At 51.4% G+C, this 19,703-nt stretch overlaps 1 protein-coding gene across 2 annotated transcripts; it reads right to left on the bottom strand.

Annotated features, from left to right (window-relative positions):
• Positions 1-1,041: 1,041 nt before the first annotated feature.
• USP11 (ubiquitin specific peptidase 11) lies at positions 1,042-17,550 on the bottom strand. Of its 2 annotated transcripts, none has more exons than XM_081793179.1 (21): positions 17,241-17,550; positions 9,406-9,515; positions 9,074-9,204; positions 8,629-8,746; positions 8,076-8,221; positions 7,893-7,954; positions 7,668-7,767; positions 7,125-7,298; positions 6,875-7,033; positions 6,320-6,544; positions 6,099-6,182; positions 5,898-5,992; positions 4,731-4,937; positions 4,155-4,207; positions 3,728-3,985; positions 3,583-3,653; positions 3,265-3,377; positions 2,100-2,249; positions 1,886-2,001; positions 1,647-1,735; positions 1,042-1,559 (listed from the first exon to the last, which is right to left on the bottom strand). In XM_081793179.1, the coding sequence occupies exons 1-21, from the start codon at positions 17,384-17,386 to the stop codon at positions 1,422-1,424; spliced, it is 2,745 nt and encodes a 914-aa protein (XP_081649305.1). In that variant the 5' UTR covers positions 17,387-17,550; the 3' UTR covers positions 1,042-1,421. The 2 variants fall into 2 exon arrangements, with proteins under 2 accessions (XP_081649305.1, XP_081649306.1); XM_081793180.1 differs by having other exon boundaries at positions 3,743-3,985; positions 17,241-17,549.
• Positions 17,551-19,703: the final 2,153 nt, after the last annotated feature.

Consider the following 19,703-nt stretch of genomic DNA (forward strand, 5'->3'; position numbering starts at 1 on the left):
CGACAGCACAACTGGGAGGTCTGCGGGTGGTAATGCCGAGCGACCCTTGCCAGGGCGGGTGTTGAGGCGGTTACTGTGGGAATGGTCCATTGAGTGCCACCGTGCAGGTCCCTCCCTTGGTGTGAAGGGCTTGGGGCTTTTGTTTAAGTCCACATACCACACATCCGTCCACACCGCCCCACCCCACAGCCCAGTCCACAGCAGCTCCTTAGAGGAGCCAGTTCTTAGAGGAGATGGCGGGCGCCTGAGTGGGGGGGTCAGGTGGGGGGCATCCCGTGTTTAAGTGGTGTCTGTCCCCCAGACACGCCATGCTGCTCCCATTCTGGGGCACGGTGTTCCACTTCCCTCTTTGGGTGCAGCCGGAGGGCCCCTGCCTGGTGGGGGAGCTGCGGTCATGGTGGGGTGCAGGGAGCGGGGAGGCTGAGTGGAGGGACAACAGAGACAAGGCACGGTTGTCCTGCTGGGTTAGCTGATCTGGGTCAGGTGTGCCACCTCTGTGGTTCTCGGAAGACACTGCTGGGGGGGGGGGGGGTCTGTGGTCTGGTCAGTATCTTTGTGTCCAGAAAGCACACAGTGGCCCACACGGATGCCCGTGTGTTCTAGGCGCGCCTTTCCCACATCGGCCGTGGGGCGGGCTGCGTCCAGAGATTTCGGTCTCGCGTCCAGAGAGGTCAAACGCCCCCCTCCAGGGACCAACACCAGCGTGACTAACCACGCGTGCCAATTCCTGACAGCCTGAACGATGACTCAAGCTGTGCCTCAGTTTCCCCATCTGAAACCGGAGACGACAAGCCCCGCCCACCCCGAGACCGGCGTGAGGACTGCGAGTCAGTGTGTGAAACGCCCTGGGAAACACTGGGCGTGCGGCTGGTGCTGGGAATCGTGCGTGGCGTCCAGATGGTGCCGGGAACTCCCCCAAAGTCGTTGCGCGACACGCAGTCAGAGCATCACTCGTCACACCCCCCGCACCCAGCGAGCACGCGTCAGCACACAGACACCCGGCTGGCACTTGGTACGCAGCAAAAAAAGCACATTGTCACGGAACACACTGGCACTTTATATATACACAGCGGAAGGTACAGGGTCTCGATAAGAAAATACACTCTGTGTTCAGGTGCACCCCACCACCACCCCCTCGAAACACCCCAGGTGGAGGACGGAGGGAAGGGGACAACCATAAATAGAGAATAGAAGGGAAGGTTACTGCTCTAAGGGGCAAACACAGGCAGGGGACACACGGCCGGGGCGAGACACCACCTCTTCTTCCCCGGGAGAGAGCAATATAGCGGCACAGGAGAACAGCAGCCACGACTAAAGCCTGCGACACCTGGCACGGGGCACCTAACACGGGGCTGGGGGGCAGGGGCGGGAAGGAAGAGAGCAGAGATGGCTTCCTTCCCTGTGGCGGGGCCGGGGGCCCCTCAGTTTACATCCATGAACTCAGAGTTGGGTGGGGAACCGCAGGCAGGGGACGCTGGGGAGTCACGTAAGCCGGGCTGGGGCTGCTGGCGACGTGCCACATCCTGGCGTTGGTAGAAGAGGACATAGGCTGCCTTGGACTGCGGGGAGAGGACAGGCGTCGGCACGGACCTGGGGCGCGGTGGGGGGGGGGGGGAGGGAGGATCGAGGAGGGAGGGAGGGCACACCTCGATCTGATTCTCGGTTACGGGCGACACGCTGTTGTCGTCGAAGTAGTGCCACTGGCCGCTGTCCTTGTTGCAGGCAAACGTCGTGTCTGTAAGAGAGGGGCGCCGTCCGCACCTGCCCTGCCTCCCCGAAGAGCTTCCCGGGTCCACCGCCCACCCCTGCTCACTTATCTTAGTCGCACGCTGAGGACATCCTGCCCCCCGACCCCGGGCAAGCCCTGCCACAGCCCCGCACATACAGTGTCCGTCACGCAGGCCCCCGTAATGGTTGGAAACCGCGATGAGATCGTATTTGTACAGCTCCGGAGCCGACTCGTTCTGCGGCTTGATGACAAACTCGGAGAAGTCCAGGTCCCTGTGGGGGAGGACAAGGTCACTCCCAGAACGCCTCTTCCCCTCTCCCTGTGCCTCCCCCCTACGCCTTCCTGCCCAGGCCAAGGCCCCAGCCCAGACCGGATGGGAAACTCCACAAGGGTATCCAGCTTCTCGCGGGAGAACTTGGTGTAAGAGAAACGCTTCAGGTGGATAATGAGAGTCTCAGGCAGCATCCACAGGTCCAGCTTCTTGGTGGCCAGCTGGTGCTGCTTGCAGGTGGGACAGTACCTACAAACACAAGAGCACGAGTAGGCACATGCGTGCGCACACACACACATGCTTAATGAGCACCTACTGCATACTCTTTTTGCACCGCGTGGCCCCCACGGGCCACGTCTGGTCCACAGAGATGTTGCCCAGCCCTTCCTTCCGGCCCGCCCGTCACTCTAGCGTGCCCTCTTCACATCTTACAATCCTGTCATTCGTCAAGTACTGTCGGGCTCTTACGCTAGTGTGCGCTTTTGTTTGGTTTCTGGTCCGTGGGACGTTCGTCTCATTCTAGAGCCTGTGTCCCTCTAACTTCTCCGAGTCACCCATTCGCTCACTCGCCAGGTGTCTGCTGACAGCCTGCTGCTGAGTCCTTTGGCCGCTACTTTGTATTTCTGTTCCCTTCCTGCTCCATGGAGATGCCGCTCTAATGTTTGAGACTGGCTTCATCTTTTTGGTTGTCCCTTTATGTTTTGTTTGCTTATTCTCTAAGGATCTACCAAGTGCCTCCTGCACCCCCCACACCATTATGATCGTGAGAACAGACACACAGCACAAACTTAAGATCAGAAGTCTTCATTCTCGAGGGTCTACTCCAACGGAGAAGACAAATCATGACACAAAAGGGGATCTAGGATATGACGTCAGGTGGTGTTATGGAACCGCAAAGAAAGTGATGCTGGCCTAGGCAGAAACAGAGTGGGGAGGGAGCAGGGTGGGGGGCGGAGGCACGGGCTGGGGGGCCTGGCTCCTAACAGGGTAGTAAGAGATCTCTGATGAACTGACATTTGGTCAGAGACCTGAGCAAAGTGAAGGGGTCAGGTCCCGCAGCTATAACTGGGGGGGAGAGCATTCCCTCCCGGGAGAAGGAACAGCCAGGCAAAGGCTCTGACGTGCAACTAAGCCTGGGTATTGGGGGTCAGAGTGGCAGGAGGGCCTGAGTGAGGGGCGAAGGATGAACATTTACAGGTAGGAGGCATCTGGGCAGGTCACACCCCCCCACTACGTCCCCAGAGGCCCCGTTCTGGCCGCTCACCAGGGGTTTTCCTTCTCCAGAGTCTCCACGGTGGTGAACAGCTCAATGCACTCCTGCAGCCGCACCGGCGCCTTCTTCAGCACGTACCCCACGCAGTCGTGCTTCACGTAGCCCTGGGCCAGGGGAGCGGGCGACGGGTGAAGGGGACGGGAGGTGGAAGACACGTGCCCGTGGCTAAGGGCATGGACTCTGAGGCCCTGGGAGCTCTGTGGTCACGACTTGGAGGAATTTGGGGGGGGGGGGGGGGAGGCGTGGGTGTGAAGGGTTGCAGGGGCACAAGCGGAAAGTGGCCCCTCCCACCCCCGGGATCTCGTTTACCTCAGCCTCCACCTCGTCATAGTAACGCTTCTTCATCTCTGGCTCCCAGTCGATGGCGATGTACGGCTGGGCTGGGGGCGAGGGGAGGTGGTCATGGGCCCTGCTGCCAAGGAAACCCCCTCCCGCATCCCCCACCCTGGCTCACAGCTGAAGGAGACACCATGGGTATCCTCGTTGAAGGTTGAGCGGTCGCTGGTCCCGTTGGAGTTCACCGTCTGCAGGGTGAACAGGTGCTTGCGCCGTGCCCTCTGGGGCCAGTGAGATGGTCCAGGGGAGTTGTCCACAGGGGCGCGGCTCCCGCCTGCCACTCCAGAGCTAGGCCCTGCCTGCTCCGGCCCGGAATCCTGGGAGCTGCCCCCAGCCACACGTCCGGGCTTGGGGATGCTGTCCTTGTCCTCCATATCTGCCAGGATGGAGTAGGGCAGCAGACGGGTCCGTGTGAGCCGGGGTGCCGGAGCGGTAAGGCGCATCCAGACGGAAATACCCCAGACCCCCCAGCCGCTGACCCTCCCTCGTGCCCGGCTTGTACAGACCCTCATCCGTGTCGATGCTCTCTCCTGCCTCTTCCTCACCTTTCTCGTCCCCGTCGTCTTCGTCATCCGAGCTGGGTCTGGTCACGTAGCGCCTGCCAAGAGAGCAGAGGAGACTCTGGAGGAAGGGCACGAAGGCAGGCCAGCCAGGGCCCAGGATTCCACTTCGCTTATGATGGGAAACCACCGGCAGGCCCACACACAAGCAGTTGTTCGTGGTGAGCCCAGATGGGCTCAGGAGAGGATACAGAAACGCCCGAAGAGGTGGCTCGACAAGGTGGTTGCCTGCCTAAGGACTCTAGATTTTAGGCACAATGGCAATCCACCAGTGAGGACACAAATCACCACGCCTCTCCAAGGAGAGAGTAATGAAGTACCAAAATTGTGTGTATTTTGTCCATTTTGTTGACTCCCATTATCTCCAACACCCAGGAAAGACTGTGGCAGAGCCAGAAGTTTAGACAAAGAGGAAAAGAAAAAAAACCTAAGAGTTGCTCTCTGGCCATGTTAAACTTAGCTGTCTCCTGCAAGTGGCAAGGGGTGGCAACTCTGAACAGCTCGACACCCGGTTCTGAGTTCAGACCCACCTTCCCCCTGCCCCCCAAAAGGCAGACTCACGAGAGGCGGTACAGCAGGATGTGATACAGGGCATCCCAAGAGAGCCGGTCACGGGGCACCGACACCAGGAGCGGGTGCCCGAAGAGCATCAGGCCGTAGTAGGAGTTGTTGTAATCCCGGGCTGGCGTGCGCTCCCGCAGGTAGATGGGGAGCACCACGTCCTCTCTCGAGTTGTCACCAATAGCAGACCTGCCCGACACCTCGTATCTGTGGGGGGGGTGAACATGAGGCCACACCTGATCAGGACACTCAAGAGGGGCCCGTGGGGGTGCCTGGGTGGCTCAGGTGGTTGAGCGTCTGACTTCAGCCCAGGTCATGACCTCACGGTTCATGGGTTCGAGCCCTGCGGTGGGCTCTGGGCTGACAGCTTGGAGCCTGGAGCCTGTTTCAGCTTCTGTGTCTCCCTCTCTCTCTGCCCCTCCTCTGCATTCATGTGTGGTCGCTCTCTCTCAAAAATAAACATTAAAAAAAAAAAAAAGAGGGGCCTGGGGACTCTGCCCCACGTGCTCCCACCACTCACCCCTAATAGCCTGAAAATATTTTTTTTAAAGAGCCACCCAGTGTTTTGTGCTTTACAAACTGTTAGATGACACAGCACTTTGTTGGTGAGACGGTTCATAAAGCACTCTGGCGTTCTGAAAGTGCTGAGGAGACTAACAAAATTTTAGCAACAAAGGGATCTAAAATCGTTTTCTTTTGTTGGCAAACACTCTTTGGTTAAAAAACACCTTTTCTACTCATGACCCCCTTTCTCTTTCAGTAACCCAGAGATTTCAGATTTGTTCTGAGTGCTCTTATGCTCAGAAAGTGTCTTAGGTGCTCCCTGTTTCAAGCATCGCTTGTGGCTTCCGAGGACCGCAATGTGACTGCAGTGTAAGAAACGCAGACCAAGCGTGAGGTACTACTCAGTGACTGCTGAACAGAACACAGAATAAAGAAGAAACAGGAACCTCCATCACATCACAAGGAAGAAAATACCCAAGAACAACCCGGATAAGGACCTGTCGTTCACCCTGCTGACGGCCCAAGCCTCCCGGCCTGCTAAGGCACATGGCCAAAGCCCTGCACAAGGCAGGTGCCCTGCAAGTCAGGCCAATGGGGGACAGGGAAGTTGGTTAAAGAGGAGATTCCTGGGGAACCCCTAGCTCCCCTGGTGCCCTCACTCACATGAAGATATCATCTCGGTCCAAGATGCTGCTCAGAGACTCCTCCAGCTGGTAGATCTTATAGAAACGGTGACTGAAGACATCGGCCACCATCATCTGGGAATGGAAATGCAGACAGGAGGCCGGGCAGCCGACAAGGTCATCCCAGGCCCTCACCTCCCTGCCCCTAAATCCCACCCTCCCTGCGCCTGCAGAGCCTCACCCTTTCTGGCGACACGCCGGTGTGTTTGGCCAGAGCCACACACAGATCCGAGATCTTGCCTTTCTTGGGGACCACGAGCCGATGCTGAGGGAGAAACGGTACCCACAAAAGAGCAGAAAGGCGTGTGGGGAGTTAGTGAGGGCAGCGTCAAGGTGTGGCGGGGTCATCAAACAAACTGGCTACTCGGCCCGTTATGTCCCCGCATCACCATTACCCCGTACCTGCTCTGGCTTGCGGCGAGGGTCCATGGAGACAAAGAAGACCTCCATGACCCTCTTGTGGCTGACAGGCAGAGGGACACTGAGGTAGCAGAAGGGGTCGAAGGTCACAGACACATTGCCACAATCGGGGCACACCAGCGTGGACTTGAAGAGACCGTGGAAGGTGTCCACAATCACAGAATCGTTCCGCCGTTTGTGGTTCTGCCAGGCCTCCTGAGCCACCTCCTGTTGACAGTGTCATGGAGGGTGGCAAGGTTTGCCCGGGGCAGGGGAAACCATAGTTTGGGGTGGATGTGCATGTGGGTGAGGTCAAGGTTAGCGCCATGGCGAAGTCCAGAGACAGAGTTACAGCTAGAGCTATCTGGAGGCTGTGCCCAGTCAGGCTGCGGCTTATATAGGCTTATTTAACTCTGGGCTGGAGCCAAGGCTGGGAATGGGCTTGGAGAGGAGGTCGGGGGGGGGGGGATCCCCCAGGGAGGCCAGAGAATCCCTGAAGCAGAGGCCCTGGAGGTTTTAACGGGGCTCTCAGGATGGGGGTCTCTGACGACTGCCTACCTGATCTGGCCGGCCAGCCGCGTCGCACAGCTCCACATATTCCTTCTTCTTGACACGATTGAGGTCCTCATGCAGCCCATCCAGGAGGAATGACAGCAGCTCCTGTGAGTCATGCTGCTGGTAGCCCAGAAACTGGGACGCGAAGTGGCCGACCTTGGTCTGAGAAGATGGGGCAGGGCCGTCAGAGCGAGAGGGAGTCAGGAGCGGGGGTTGGGAGGGCGGGCAGGGGCAGCCTGGGGCCGAGTCATACCTTGAACACATGGGGCACGATGGACCGGTGGTGGCCGGACCAGGCCTGCTTCACCAGGTCTGCGTAGGCCTCTGCGATCTCCCCCTTCATGCCCAGTGGGTTGCAGAAGTTGAGTTCCTCCAGGTAGCGGTTTTTGAGGAAGTAGTCGGTGAGCTGCGGCACATTGCTGAGGCACTGTAGGACACAGGGCCCGGGAGAAAGAGGCAGAGAAAAGGAGGGAGGAGTGACCACGGTGGAGACAGAGAGAAGGAAGAGAGGAGGAAGGAGAGAGAAGGGCCAGGGAGGTGGGGAAGAGAAGGTAGCAGCATTTCAAGAGGAAAGAATATGGCGACAAAGGAGGGAAGATCCAGCAAAGTAGGGGCCAGCGGAGGGAGAGGGTACTAATGCTTGGGGGAGGGCTGTGGGCACGTCAAGTCAGACTTGTGGGGCCCCAGCTTGCAACCTGACCCATTGCCCTGCAGCCGCCCCCCCCCCCCCCGACAAATCCTGGTCACTTGCAGCCCACCCCTGTGGCTCTGCCAGACACAGGCCTAATCGCCCAACCTGCAGGGCCGAGTTCATGAAGCACGTGTTGCCCAGGTTGGTGAGACCACAGATGCCTGGCTGGCCCTGGAATTCTTCATCCTCCTCCGATGCAGTGCTCCTGGGGTGGGTGAGAATCTCTTATCAGCCAAGGGCCAATGACGTGCAGGTGAAATGGGCTCATGAGCTCAGCCATTCTACCTGCCGTGGGACCCCACCCCGGGCCAGACCCCCCGCTGGGCTTACACAGCCTGTTGCTGGGCACTGGGCCAAGTGCCGTCCTTGTTTCGGGTCTCCATGATGATCAACTGGGTTGAGAAAGAGAAAGAAAAGCAGGACAGGCCTTCACGGAGGGCCTGCGGGCACCGAGCCCTCACTTGCCCCAACCCGAGCACTGCCGGTGAGCAGAAAGGCCCTCCCCACCCTTACCTGCCCAGTCTGAAGGGCAGCCTCGAGCAGTGTGACGCGGGTGTTGCACAACCTCTCAAAAGAGCCCTCCGCGTTCTTGATCCACAGCCTTGTCTCTTCCTGGGGATTCACCAGAAATTGCTCTCGGGCGGTGCGCAAAACTAGGTCTGTGGAGGGTAATGGAGCACGTTCGAGGTCTTCCTGGAACCCCGAATGACCCATCTCAGCATCACACCCTGACTCCTCCTCACAGACCCTGCATACTCGGTCAATACCTTGTGTCCTCGAGGGGTCTCCAAATGACTGATCCACACTCAGGACTTGAGACCCCCAGCCAGTATCATCTGGCGTACCATCTAAGTCACTGGGACGCGGCTCGCATACCCTGAGGACTCCAGGGCACTCGCTCAGGGCCTCTGCCCAACTTGACGGATACCTTCTTGGTCCTCCGAAGTCTGACCAATGCCTTCTCAGTCTGTCCAATGCCTTCTCAGTCTGTCACAGCCAAACCCCACACATTCTTAGATCCCTGACCTGTGGGCACGCCCACTCACGCCGCAGCCCTCAGACTCACCAACGGAATCTGTATGGCTGAATTGAGCCGTGTAAGGTGTGTCCATATCACTGTGCCGGACAAGCAGCAGTTCTACTGGATACACCTCGATCTTCTGGACGCCGAGCAGCTCCACGACCTGGAAGGTGGAAAGGTGCAGACACAGGTGTCCCCACACAGCACACATACACAGACACAGGCACGGTGACCTCGGAGATGGGAGGAGCGCGCCCAACAGACGAGTGCATGCTTGGGACACACTGAGATACCTGAGGGCAGAGGAGTGCAGACAAGGTGTGTCCACACAGTGCGTGCGCGCGCACACGCGCAGACACACGCACACACACACACACACACACACACACACACACACACACACGGGTCTAGACCCCTCTTGGGTCTACAAGGACTTTCTCCTACCCTGACCCCCAAGAATCTCCCCTGAGCACCTCCCCATCCGCCGTACCTTGCGTTCAATGGGGGGCTGGCCATGCTCTAGACCATACCAGTTGACCAGGCAATGCCAAGCATCCGCTGGGAGCAGCACATAGTCCTCACTTTCCACTAGTCCCCTCTTGAGGCGCCAGTTTACCTGGTCTGCAGGGGGCGGGGTGTCAGGGGGAGGCGGCAAAGGAAGAATCAGGGAAGGAAAGTGGTAAGTCACTCTGGCCATCTCACCAGTGACGTCCCTCGGACGGAGAGTTTTCTGATTATTGGCAGGGACAGAGGGGACAAGAAACTTGTTTCCCAGCCCAGGGCTGGGCTGCAGGGGGGAGGAAGGAGGGAGGGGCCTGGTACCTTCAAAGAGGTCAGCATTATTGATGCAGCCAGGGAAGGCGGTGGAGTCCTTGTCTCCTCCCTGCACATACACTTCCCACTGCTTGTACCAGTGCTGCTCCACGAGGAACCTGCACAAGACATGGAACACGAGTGATGCACGTTTACCCGGGCTTAGCGGTACCAGGTCCCATGGATATTAGACCAGAAAGATCAACACATCGGAAGTCAAGATGCCAAGTTTCACGTACACCTACAACTGATACGTCGTGTGTTGATTCTATCTCAACAGAAAAAGGAAATTCCTCCCAGAATTCAACATGAAAGATAAAAGTTTCACCATCATATAAAAATAATTAGAAGCAAAATTTATTCAGTGAAACCCAGATTTGGATAGATTACCTACCTGCTTAGGATACTAAAAGATTCCATTAAAAACAGAAAAGGGCAAAAATAAATAAATAAATTAATTAATTAAAAAAAAAAAACCAGAAAAGGGCAAAACCCAAAACAAACCACAAATCCATACTCAGTGCCAGGAAATATGAGGTTTTATTATAGAATAATTAGGCTGAATATTATGTTATTTACAGCTAATTTTATAAGGCTTTAGCCATTCATTAAGTGTGGAGTGTTTGTAAAGGACAGATAAATAGAGGATAAGAAATAATCACTAAATTCTGGAAACCTGCTCAGAAATTAAGAAGAATCTAAAATGCTAAAAGAATCAGGTTTTCCTTCAAAAACTACATATCACCATTTTTCATCATTTTTGTGTTTAGGATTTATTTTGGCTTTATAATAGATTTCTTTGTTTTAACGTTTATTTATTTTTGAGAGAGAGAGAGAGAGAGAGCGAGAGCGAGTGCACGAGCAGGGGAGGGGCAGAGAGAGGGGGGGAAGAGAGGATCCAAAGCGGGCGCAGCACTGACAGTAGAGTCCGAAGTGGGGCTTGAACTCACAAACTGCAAGATCATGACCTGAGCCAAAGTCAGGTACTTAACTGACAGAGCCACCCAGGCACCCCTGTAATAGATTTCTAAGCTTACAGTGACTAGCTTGTCCTTTTTTAAAAATTGTGGCAAGTGTACAGCTGGGCCAGCTCTCTTTTTAAAAGAGAAACTGTTATATCACTACACCTATGATAAACATTTAGGACTGCTGAAGCCTGCCTGTGTAAAATGTCATGAGCGATTCTCAAGTCTGGAAAAGACAACCTAGAGTAAATGCTAACTGAATGTTTAGCAGTTAACTGTTCCGACCCCAGGGCTTGGACCTCAAAGCTTACATACACTGACACACAACCCTGGTCCCACGCTCACCCACAAACCCACGCTGCTATGGGATTTTTGACACATTAAAAAGGCTGTCTCAAATAAGTACTTTTTAAAATATTACAAAATTGATGAAAAACATCCAACACTGTATTGATTCGTTTTCCAGCAATTTAACCCTATACACGGGATTCTTTAAAATGGCAACTTTCCTGCGCTTATGAAAGGATGAGGGAGGTGGGAAAATGGAGGGCTACCAAAACCTTGCAATGGTCACAAGTCACCCGAATAGGCACACATTTCTGTGCGATTTCACTGTTTTTGCTACACCGACCCCCACAGACCTGCACATCTCACTCATGCCAGGAACGCGCACCCCCCACCCCCGCCCCAGTGGCTCATGCCACAAACCTCCCACTGCTATTCTGGAATACCCCATCACTGGCCCTACCCCTCCACCACTCATACCTGTAAACCCGCCGCCCCCCAACCCCCGTGGCTTTCACTGCCTCCACAGACGGTCTATGAGGTTAATTTCTTTGGAAAAGATCCATGCAAAGGGAGGCACCCCTTGACTTGTTCTTTAAGAGCTCTTTAAGGAGAATTAACATTAAAATCGCTCTGTGCATACACCTGAAACTAACATAACACTGTGTACCAACTGTACTTCTATTAAAAAAAATCACTCTGCAGTGGTAAGCAAAACCCCCATACCTGACAACATCCTTGATTTCTAAAGGTTTCACAGAAGACCGAAGCTTTATGCCAATTTTAACAAAATAAGACTATCTCGCTTCTTCAATTCAAGGACACTTTACAAATGTTTAACATCTCTGAAACTGGGATGCCTCATAATCTGTCAGCCCAGATGGCAGTCATGACAGAGTTGCCACTGTCTGATGGGAAGGCACCCACAATGTTATATTCACCCCTAGGTAGTGGATTCAGGAGGATGCTATACGTGTTGGAAATTTCAATTCTCTAATTTCTTGTTGCTAGTATCTAGAAATACAACCCATCTTGCTAAAGTCACATGTATTTGTGTTTCCTCACATTTTTTGAAGTGATTATGAAATAGATGCTTATGGGAAAAAATTTAGTTACGAAACAGTATTTTCTGTCCTCTGGTTTTCTCGCGTCTGGAGAAAAGGAAATTAGTCATTTTGGTTAAGATAGCAATTTACCTAACAGGTTAATTACACTAGATACAATAATTACACAGAGAGGGACGCCTGGGTGGCTCCGTCGGTTAAGCGTCAGACTCTTGATTTCGGCTCAGGTGGCAATCTCTGGGTTGTGAGATGGAACCCAAAGTCGGGCTTTGCCCTGAGCATGGAGCCTGCTTAAGATTCTCTCTCTCCCCCTCCCTCTCCCCTGCTTGTGCTCGCTCTCAAAAAAATATGGATATAAATTAAGAGAGGATATCCTACCTGTTTATTAAAAGCTTTCTTATGCAGATGGAAAATGTAATACTACGTTGTTCTAAGTTTATTATTTATGTGTCTGTGCAAGCCTAAATAGATGTATATAAAGGCATATAAATTAATCCTTTAACCACACGCTGTTACATGAATGACATACCAAAGGAGAAAAATTAGAATTTGGGCCTTTTCTGTAAAATGACATTTTTTTAAATTAAAACTTTTATTTTATCTATCCTGGGGGGGAGGGGCAGAGACTCCCACGCAGGCTCTGCAATGGCAATGCAGAGTCCGATGCGGGGCTCAAACTCATGAACCGTGAGATCATGACCTGAGCCGAAACCAAGAGTCAGGTGCTTAACTGACTGAGCCACTCAGGCGCCCCTGTAAAATGACATTATTTTATGCCCAGATTAGAAGTTCCTTTTGTATCACCAAATTATTAGCTCTTGGTGTATTCTGACATTCTCTTAACTCATTTAAAAAATACTTTAGCTCATTTTTAGAAGAGATCCCTTACTTAAAAAAACGTTAAGCTTCTAATAATCTTTGTTACTTATCACTGCAGTTTTTACAAAGTTGACTGTAAGTATTTTTTTTGTCCTTACTTCAATTTATATCTTTTCTTTTCTAACAACTATTCTTCTCTTTTTTTTTTTTTTTTTTTTTTTTGAGACAGAGAGAGACAGAGCATGAACAGGGGAGGAGCAGAGAGAGAGGGAGACACAGAATCCAAAACAGGCTCCAGGCTCTGAGCTGTCAGCACAGAGCCGGACGCGGGGCTCGAACTCACGGACCGTGAGATCATGACCTGAGCCGAAGTCGGACGCTTAACCGACCAAGCCACCCAGGCGCCCCTCTAACAACTATTCTTGATTTGTCTTTGCCAAATTCAGAATAATAATGTTAAAATGTTCTTTTATGGCTAAACTGTCTCTGGGACACAACACAAAGATTTGCTCCTTTGCCCTATGAAAGGAATGACAACAGGTATAATTAGGTTTAATTAAAATTCTCCAAGTTTCAATGACCCTAACATTTTTATAAAAGTTCTTTCATTTTCCAAACTTAGTATTTTTTAAATTTTATTAAGTTTGTTATTTTAATTCTAGTATAGTTAACATACAGCATTATATAAGTTTCAGGTGTACAATACGGTGATTCAACAATTCTATACGACTCAGTGCTCATGATGATAAGTGTACTCTTCAGCAAAGAGTATTTTTAAAAACGACAAATCGAAAAATATATCTTCCTAGCTTATAATTACGTTAATTATAGTTAGGCCCGCTAATATACATATCTTTTGATAACTGCATACTTTTCAAGCTAAAAAGCATCCTCCTGTTCAAGCAACAAAGACTGGTACAGTAACTGTCTACCAAAAGATTCGCTACTCCAGGATTGTAAATGCACAAACCCTTTCCCCCTGGTTCATGAAAAGTCTGAACAAGTACTAGAGGCACGGACTCAATGAAAAGGGAATTACCAGAGGCCTATTGTTTATTTCAGTCTTTCATTAGCTCCAGAAGTCAAGGCACAGCCACATTGTTTAAGAGCTATAGCAGCAATCACCAACCAAACGTGTGAAGAAGCACTGATCTAGTTCGAGGGTCTTCATTAAACTTAATGGCCCCTTGGGCCGTGCAGACTTGTCCATTGACAGAAAACCCTCAACATTTCTAGGCTAAGTCCTTAACCTCTAACAGAACACTATTACTTGCCCTCCACACATCACTATCCATTCCGCAACACTCAACCCAGCCACACTCCTTCCTTTACCTGAACAAAGAGCCCATTCCTTGCCTGCTTAACTGTTAGACTACCCACACCCTGCACAGACCTTCTAGAGACTCTCTCAGCTCTCCCTGATTTAATTATGTTTGCAGATGGTTCGTCCTCAAAAAGAAAGGTTGGAATTTGCCAAGGAAGCTATACTATCATAAATTTGAATTTACTCTTAGAATATAAGTTTCTATGGAGAAATCAAATCGGTTCAGATAGCCAAATTAATTAATTGCCCTTGCCCAGATCTGCCAGCTGACAAAAAGGCACAAAATATTAATAATGGTATTAGATATATGATTTGGGGATTAGTCCATGACTTTGAAATGCTTTACACATAAATTTCCTGACCACTACAGCAAATCTCTGTAAAATGAACGGCACATTAAAGAACTTTGAGATGCTTTGCTCTTACCTAAGTAGATAAACATTTAAAAAATGGAGTTAAGGAAAAATGCTTCATGATATCAGCCACAATAGCAGAGATAAACTGGCTTCAATACTGAACCACCATTTGGTGGGGGGTAATTTTTTTTTATGGACAGGATGTAATTTTTTTTTTTTCAACGTTTTTTATTTATTTTTGGGACAGAGAGAGACAGAGCATGAACGGGGGAGGGACAGAGAGAGAGGGAGACACAGAATCGGAAACAGGCTCCAGGCTCCGAGCCATCAGCCCAGAGCCTGACGCGGGGCTCGAACTCACGGACCGCGAGATCGTAACCTGGCTGAAGTCGGACGCTTAACCGACTGCGCCACCCAGGCGCCCCAGGATGTAATTTTTAAAATCCACATAAAATTAACCATTTTCAAGTGATCAGTTCAGTGGCATTTAGTACATACACACTATTGTCCAGCCACACCTCTACCTAGTTCCAAAACATTTTCAACACCCCAAAAGGAAACCCACACATGGGGGGGGGGGGGTGGAATTTAAAGGGTACTGTCAGAAGGAGGCTGTAAAGGCAGGATGCAGCAGGAACCAAAGTCCCCACGCCTTTCTGAACACATCCAAATGAACTATAAAAAACATTCCAGTTATTGTTTATTCTCAGGATGAAATGAGGCTTTTCCTTGCTGGAGAGCTACAGCGTAAGGGTTAAGAAAAAAAAAAGATTTCGTCTTCTCTATTTGGGGAATCTCAACTTGTCTCTGTACTCTCCAGCAACAGGGATATACATTCACTAGCACTGTGATTAAAGAACTCTGCAAAATGAGCAAACCTCACTTAGAAAAACCCTCAGGTGTGACCATGCTTGCGATGTTTGAGGAATATCCAATATGGCCGGATGGAGAGAGTGAGGGGGTCGGGGGGGGGGGGGGGCAGGAATCAGAAGCGAAATCAGAAAAGCAATCAGAGCTGGGGACCAGCCTCACTGCAAGTCACTGTAAGAATTTCTGCATTTACACTGCAGGAGAGGGGAAGCTACTGAAACGTTTTTGAGGAATAGATGGGCATAAATAGGTTTTTAAAAGAATTACTGTGTACGGAAAGAGAAAAATAGTTCCTTCACAGCGAACAAACAAGGCAGATACCACCTTCACCGAATGATCAAGGCTAACGTCACCAATGACGTCATGTGGATACCATATACCACCTGACATGATGCGAAGGGCACAAGGTACGCATCCAGTACGATTTCATATATATCCTCCTAAAATAAAAGCTTAGACCACAAATGCGATTTAGGAATGCATACAGAAGTGGAAAACGTTGACAAATTTAAAAATTCACGATAACAGTTTCCCGTGGCACAGGAAGGGGGATTTTCATCTGGGAAGGGCACAGGATTTCTTAAGGTAACGAACGGTCTGAATCTTAATCTGAATAGTGAATTCACAAATTTTTGTTTTATTATTCTCTATTTTTTTTTTTACTTTGAAACAGACTTGAGAAAAAAAAATGCAAAAACAGTTTTTATAGAGAATTCCCATATGTCCTTCATCCAGATTCCCCAAATGTAACATTTTCACCATTTGCCCGATCATTGTTTCTTTAAATACATCTTTACATACACTAGTTTTTTCCCAGCCTTTGCGAGTAAACGGCTTACACGATGGTTCATTATCCGTAAATATTTCGATACGTATGCCCTTAAAAAAAAAAAAAAGATACTCCCTTTCATAACCACAATACAACCATCCAAAGCAAGAAATGATCAGTACTAATAGCTAATCTGCAAACCTCAGTCAAATTTCACCAATTTTCCCATTAACATCTTTTACAGTAAAAAAGAGAAAATTAATTTTATGGGGAAAAAATCCCCTGATTTCTGAGTAATTTATTTTTTCTGCTCCGGGATCCAATCCAGGATCACACGTTGCATTTAGTTATCATGACTCTTTAAATCCCATTAATTCCTTCAATCTGGAACAGTTCTTCATCCTTTGTCTTTCACGACCTTGAAATTTTTTAGGACCACAGGCCGTTTACTTTTACAGAATGTCCATCAATCTGGGCTACGTAAACGCTTTCTGCAACCGTTTTAGGTCTTACGTATTTCACAATTTAACAAATGAGATGCAACTCGGCGAGCAAGAAATTAAACCCAGAAACAGTACATTACATGCACTGGTTAGCCAAGAAATCAGTAAAACAAACCGATTTATCAAGATACGCATAGACATTTTTCTAAATAGCTATTTCTCCGGATTACAAAAACAAGACAGTACTAAGACAGAAAACAAATGTAACATCGAAGGCCCCTCCCGTGCCAATCACCTGCACTTTCTCCCGTCCTGGGAAGAGGGCCTCGGCCAGAGGCAAAAACCTCGCCGCGTCACAAACTTTGCTCATTCGCAGGCGCCATTTTCTGCTTCACAGGCACCACCTCCCCTCTGCAGTCTTCCCTCGGCCTCAGGACACGCCCCTCGGCCCACGTCACAAGCCTCGTTCCCAGGCGCCAGCTCCCTCACCGCGCAGGCTCCGACTTTCTTCCCCCCGCCCACAGCCCTAAGGTTTGGATTCCGCTCTCCTGCCTGACGTCACCCGCTCTGCCTAGCTCTCAGACGCCGCCAAAAAACCGCAGGCCGCCCCAGCCGCCAGAAGCTACTTTAAGCCACGGAGACCACACCCCCCCCCCAGGCCCCCGCCGCCAACACCGCCCCCTTCCCAGGTTCCGAGTTCCACCTCGCAGGCCCGGCTCCACCCCCATGGCCGTTTCCTCTCAGGCCCCTCCCCTGCCTCCCCACAACAAACCCTCTCCTGTTCTCAGGCCTCAGGCGCCACCGTGCAGGCCCCGCCTCTTTCCCAGACAAGGCGATCCACTCTCAGGCACTTCCCCGCCCCCATGGCAATTATTCGCCACGTCCCCCACCGCCGCCAACGCCCCCCACCGTCCCTTCTGCGGAGGCTCCGCTTGCAGCCCTGCCTCACCAGCTTTCCCCGGCCCGCAGTGGACGATCTCGCCCACTCCCCTTATTCTCGATCTGGAGCCACTGGCTCTCCAGGCCCGGCACTGCTTCGTGTTGTGGCTCTTGGTCCTCGGCCGCAGCCGCTACATTCGCTGCGACCGCCGCCATCACCGTTCGCCCTCCTCTCCCAACCACCGCAGCTGAAGATAGGAAGAGGCCCCTCAACTGCCACTTCCGGATTCTGGTCCCGGAAACGGAAACAGAGCCCCCCAAATAGCCGGGGGTCTACTGCCATCTTGGAAAGGGACCCCGCGCTCGGACGCGTGGAGTGGCTAGGCGGGTATCGGGACTGAGTGGGCGGTGACCTCTGCGGCCAATAGGCGGGGTAAAACCTCCAGTTGGGAACTAATAAAGACAAAGGTGTCTTGTAGGATTCTAACGCCATGTTGAGTCGGGGCAAAAGGTTGTGTGGAAAGGTGGAGGCAGTGGTCCCCGATATGAACGAGGACATTTTGGGGAGTACTTAGGGGCGCAAAGGTTCCAGGCTTTCTCGGTCCCATGCTCTGCTGGGGACCGCGGCCCCTACCCTGAGAGTTTTTTTTTATCCTGACCAGAATGCCCTTCTTTCATTGCACTACTCTTCCCGTCCATCAAAACCTAATGCAAGAAAGGTCACCACCCAGGCCTGCGGGCCACCTAATGCAAAAAAAAAAAAAGGTCACCACCCAGGCCTGAGGGCCGCTTCCCTGCCTGAACTAGATTTATTCTCTAGACAAACGTGTTGAAGGCAAGTCAGCCTCAGGCTCAGTGTATTTGTTGGCATTATGGCAATGATAACTAATGATAGTTGGCCCTGTTTAAGTGCTTTATTGCACGGTAAATAGTAGCGTTAGGCAACAGATAAATATCACTGTCCCCTATGGGCATCAATGGGTCAAGCTGAGGACTGGAAACGTTAATTCATTTTGCCCCAGGTAGTAAACTGCTGAGCTGTAGTTCAAACTCAGCTATGATCTTAAGCACCAGGCCAGAGATTCTCAACCTGTGGTTCTAGGATTCCTGCTGGTTCAGGAGACCTTCTCAGGGGGTTCACAAAGTCAAAACTATTTTCACAGTACTTCATTGTTGTTCTCTCTTGCGTGTGCGGTGGAATATCCTGAGAGGCTACATAAGCAAAAGCTCTTTAGAGGTCTTCAGTTTTTAAGGCTATAAAGGAATCGTGACCGCAAAGTTTAGAACCTTTGCACCAGGCCAGGGACTTCTCGATCTAGGCACTATTGACATTTCTCTGTTGTAGGAAGCATTGTACAAGGAAGCATTAGTTGCATCCTTGCCCTCTACCCACTGGATAGCAGTATCATCCCCTAATTTGTCTCATCCCCAAAAGTGTCTCCAGAGATTGCCAGTGTTCCCTGGGGGGTGGAGATGATCTCTGGTTGAGAACCACTGCACTAGGCTCTGGCATCTGCTAGGGCTCCCAGCCCTACCTCTGGATAACTTTAATATTTCACTCTCTGGCTCCCTGCATCTGCCTGCCTATTGGCTGTCTCCACCTGGCCATCCCACAAACTCCCCAAGACAGGCTCATGATTCTGGCTCTGGTTCAGCGACTTCCTTATTATCATTCATTCCCACAACCCAAGACCACAGCTCGCCTCCCCCCACCTCTAGCTTGCTGCACATAGCTCACTGGGTCTGGCATGTCCAGAACACCCTTCTCCTGCACAATTGCAACCCCCACCCACCCATACACATCACAATTCACCTCTATCGTCGGTTAACCTCTACAGGGCAGGGATTGTGTCTTTATTACTGTGATTCCAGCCCCTAGCCCAGACCTGGCACAGATGAGGGTTTGCAACTCAGTTGTGCAAACTGAGGGAGAAAAGGGAGCAACCCTTTCACCTGGGGGGTGGGGGGTGTCTCTAAAATGGCATGGAGTTGGGTCCGGCACTTGGCAAGTAGCTGCTCTTCAAGCCTAGCTGAATCTTGTCAGATTCTCTGAACTGCCTCTCCTCTCCTCGTTGCCCCTCTACAGACCACCCCACCCCACCGCATTTACCAGGTAGCCTGCCCTTCCTACAATCCAACAAGAGGCCTCCCTCCCCAGGCCTAGACCGTTTGGTTTCCAAAGGCCAACCACCTCTGCACACACCAATGACCCCACCACTTCCCAGAGCAGTTGGGTGAATTCTAGTCCTTCTAAGTTTGGCCTGGCAATCCTGTCTCCTTTTGCAAGGCCCTCATCTTCCCAGCCTCCCTTGTTGCCAGAGGTGACCATATCATCTTATTCTAGCCACAGAATGGCACAGGAAGCCTGCTGAGGGGCTTGTGGAAGGTTCAGCTCTGTTACAAGGAAACAGGGAGGGTGTCCTGTTTTCCTTGCTTGCTTCCCCATCTCTGGGAACATGGAGAACCCTTACAGTTGTAAGGCTGCAAGCGGAGAGCTCACCAAAGTGCTTACAGGGACACAGTGGATGATCCT

Source organism: Panthera onca, chromosome X (genome assembly GCF_046562875.1).
Source record: "Panthera onca isolate mPanOnc1 chromosome X, mPanOnc1 haplotype 2, whole genome shotgun sequence".
In the NCBI taxonomy this organism is placed as follows: Eukaryota; Metazoa; Chordata; class Mammalia; order Carnivora; family Felidae; genus Panthera; species Panthera onca.